Raw genomic sequence first — 3,732 nt, 5'->3', positions numbered from 1 at the left:
CCGATCTGGGTCACCCTGGCAGGATAAGGCTGGAATCACTGGCACTGAAAGAAGACTCCTCCTTCAACCTTGAGCGTACCAAGGGTGCATTTAAAAAAGAAAGAATGATGTGCTTGTTCCCTCTGAGAGAAAAGCTTAAAATAAAAGTCTCCCATGTTTCTGTTTACCAAGAAGTGGCCCTCCGAGCGCACACGGGTGAGATTCAGCACAGAAGTTACGCATCAGTGGAAAAATAAAGAGGAATGTAAGCTGTAAGGAATGCTGTTGAACTGTGATTCAGCTTTTGGAAATCTGAGTGAAGAGTGAGGCTGTACCCAAAAAAAAAAAAACAAAAAAAAAAAACAAACAAAGATAGAGGGCATCAATGCAGATGTGGATTGAGACTGCAAATTACACACTGAATAATGGTGTTAAAAAAACGCTGTAGCATTACTCAAACAAGAATTTGTATAAGTCGAAATGCAGCAAACTCCAACAGAGCTGCTGTCAAATTTCTGCTGTGAAACCAGCGAGGAGCCCAGAGCAGAGTCAGCTGATCTCTCTCTCTCTCCTCCAGTCTGATTCATCCCATGTTCATTTCAGGACAAGTGTCTGCTGTTCCTGGCAGACATCTTGGCCGGATCGCGGTGCGAGTCCGTGTCCCAGGGGAACACTGCAGCCACTACACCCCCTCCCTGCAAGCTGCTAGTCCCTCTGATGTGGCTGAGTGACAGATCTACAGGACCAGCTGCTGCTCAGCAAGACAGGCTGCTGGACCCTCAGGAGCAGAGGGCTGGATGGGACTTAGAAACAAATCAGACACATTCTCTGACTGAGTTCTTTCTAAACATGCCAACTGAACTTTGTGTACTGTAAAAATTGGCACGAGAAACAATATGTTCACTTTTTTTAAAAGACTTAAAGTTGCAGTATGTAGCTTTTATTAAAAAAAAATAATATAAATACATATATATATATATATATATATATATATATATATATACACACACACACACACACATTTGTTGAAACGGTCACTATGTTGTAAGAGATGATGTGAAGATAAGGATAAAAATCGAGCTCCTCTGCCTTCTTACTGTGGTCCTATTGCCATCTGCATAAATACACCGTTAGGTCAGAAACAACCAATCATTGCTATGCTACAGCTAGTTTCCCCACAACGGAGCCTGCCATACATGCTCAAGACAGTTAGCATAGCCGCCGGAGGATAAACTGATTTCCTGGAATGGTAAGTTGCTTCTCTGCCATTGGTACATTGAGCTGAGAAGCTTTAAGTTACTCTATGGAGTTTCATTAAGACTAACTGACTCGACACTCAAAAGCGTTACCACAGCATGACGCTTCCCCTACCACATTAGCTCATCAGGATGGTGTGTTCAGGTATTTATGCAGCAGTTGTTGCAGCACACAACGTTTTGACTTTCATGTAAAATGCTCCGTTAATCCACCGCATTAACAGCACCTTTTCTTGCAATCAAAATCACTGATTTTGTGCTGATATTTTAACAAGGAATTTTTTTTTTAACCGTTTGTCATTAAACCTGTTCCAAGAATATCTTATTGCAAGGTGCGAAAAATAATCCTCCCCACCCCCCCAGTTTGCAATAAAGTCACAACTATGCACTAGTGTGAAAAAAGATTTGTTGATTTTGCATGAATTTTCACGATCACTAACAACTGGAGCGACTGGATAAGCGCTTCAATAATCCAGCGCCACACCCTCTCCCCTTTGACATCAGTGATTTGATTGACTACTGAAGTAAATCCTGTGTACTTAAAGTAATACTGCGATTAGATATTGTTTGGATAAATGTTTAAGTTAAGACATCACTTTTAGATGGGATATTAACATGGGTTCTTTGCCGTTTTCTTTAAACTAGTTTGTTTTTAGGTCAAACAGGAAGTTTAGGCGTTGTACTCATGTTTTTTTTTTTTTTTAACAGATAAAGCTTTTACTTTCACACAAAAGGGGAGCGTTTTTTTTTTTTGTTTGGTTTGGCCTTCGAGACCTTGAAGTTGATCGCTTCCACTTTTTGTTAAGCCGTGTGAAATCCTTAACTTAAGCAATAAAAGCTGCTTGTTGTTGGTTGTTAGATTTATTTTCTATATTGCGTGTTACATCCCGTGCCTCCTGGACTTCCGTTTAAGGGTAGCAATTCATCATTTGGTTTAATCTGACCAGAGCATCTCCACTCTGTATCCTGCAAACAGATGTTCATATCGTTTTCTTTCAACACAGGCCAGAATTAAGTATCACCTAAGCTCAGAAAACACCAGTAGGTGGATTGTACCAACTAGTTAGGAGAATTTAAGGCACTCCATTTAAAAAACAAACAAACAAATAAAAGTAATTGGATTACAGGACATAGTACACATATTTTTGTGAAGTTTCTTAAACAAGTTCAAGAGGTATGAATACTTTTCCAAGGTAATGCATCGCTCTGTTTACCAGTCAGACAAATGTGATAAAGGCTATTTAAAGTCAAAACAGAAACTAAATCTCACTCTTCCACCCGGCCATCTTGTTTTATGGTCACTGTTTACAAGTAAACAGCAACAGCCGAGCTCCACCGTGCCACCCTTTCCATATCAACGCAACTGTAACGTCACGAAAAGGAGGAAAAATCCTGAATCGGCGTATTCCACGTCCGTTCAGGCAGGAGGTGAGGACACGCTTGCCGTTATTGCATCTGCTTTTGTTTTAACACGGAAGCTATTTTTGAATGCATTCCAGTTGAGTGATGTAGATGCTCCAATCCATCCCCTGCCTGCGTCTGAACTCCTTATTTAGAGTAACACGAGGTGAAGTACAACATGCAATCAGCCTTCTGCTCAACCCAGACGCCCCCGAAGAAGCACTACATGTGCTATAAAAACGATAAAACTTCTGATACTTTGCCTTCTTACCGTTATCAGGAGACATACTTTAACAAATACGACAGAAACCAACCAGAATCATTATTTACAGTCCCTTTGGAGGTTACATAAGATCTGATACAGCTGTCAACATGATGGAAATGCACTCCCATGCAAAGGAAATATCTGTACGGAGAGGAATCAGCAAGCAGACTTACAGTTCCTGTCGTTAAAAAAAAAAAAAAAAAAAAAGGTCTTCGCCATTTAAAATGGGAAAAGGCCGATTACTTTTTAACGCAAGTTAAAGATTGTGTTACAGGAAAGGTCAAAACAATTGCTAAATGGAGGAGGTTATGTAATGAAAGCAAAGTCAGCAGTGAATCTACATGAGACTTCATTGGCAGAGGACATCTTTTTGGGAAGAGTGTTGAGTGGACGGCAGAGGGATTAACACCGGGACTTTTCTTCTACGTCTAGAGCTGCACTAAACACCACAGGAAAAAGCCTGGCTGGGAGGGCAAACTAATTAGGTAACAGAACATATTGCTCTCCACACAAAGAAAAAAAACTTTTTGGAGGGTTGATTTTTTTAAATTTTTTTACCAAACACATTTTACAAGATAACTATAGCTCCCAGATGCAAATAGACAGCCTCTTTTCCCAACTTCTGAAACATATTAGCGTTTCATGATGCGTGCGTGCATGTGTATGTGCGCGTGCGTGCAGAGCAGAGTAGGGCGGCCTTACCAAACAAATCTCCAAACGGATCTCTCCCGCCAAAGAATTCCCTGAAAACGTCCTCTGGGTTACGGAATGTGAAGCCACTGTGGCTGAAGTTATCATAATGGTTTCCTGTAAAACATTATAGAAAAAAAA

At 40.5% G+C, this 3,732-nt stretch overlaps 1 protein-coding gene across 2 annotated transcripts in view; it reads right to left on the bottom strand.

The window, feature by feature from the left end:
* Positions 1 to 3,732, bottom strand: part of dnajb6b (DnaJ heat shock protein family (Hsp40) member B6b) — a 38,882-nt gene that overhangs the window by 14,214 nt on the left and 20,936 nt on the right. For both annotated transcript variants that reach the window (XM_015049385.1, XM_015049386.1), the window contains exon 5: positions 3,604 to 3,708. In XM_015049385.1, coding sequence (XP_014904871.1) covers positions 3,604 to 3,708 — 105 coding nt within the window. The remainder of the gene's footprint in view (positions 1 to 3,603; positions 3,709 to 3,732) is intronic.

This window comes from Poecilia latipinna, unplaced genomic scaffold, assembly GCF_001443285.1.
Source record: "Poecilia latipinna isolate Pla-1442-1.1 unplaced genomic scaffold, P_latipinna-1.0 Scaffold944, whole genome shotgun sequence".
NCBI lineage: Eukaryota > Metazoa > Chordata > Actinopteri > Cyprinodontiformes > Poeciliidae > Poecilia > Poecilia latipinna.
This window is presented reverse-complemented; position numbering and strand designations above follow the sequence as displayed.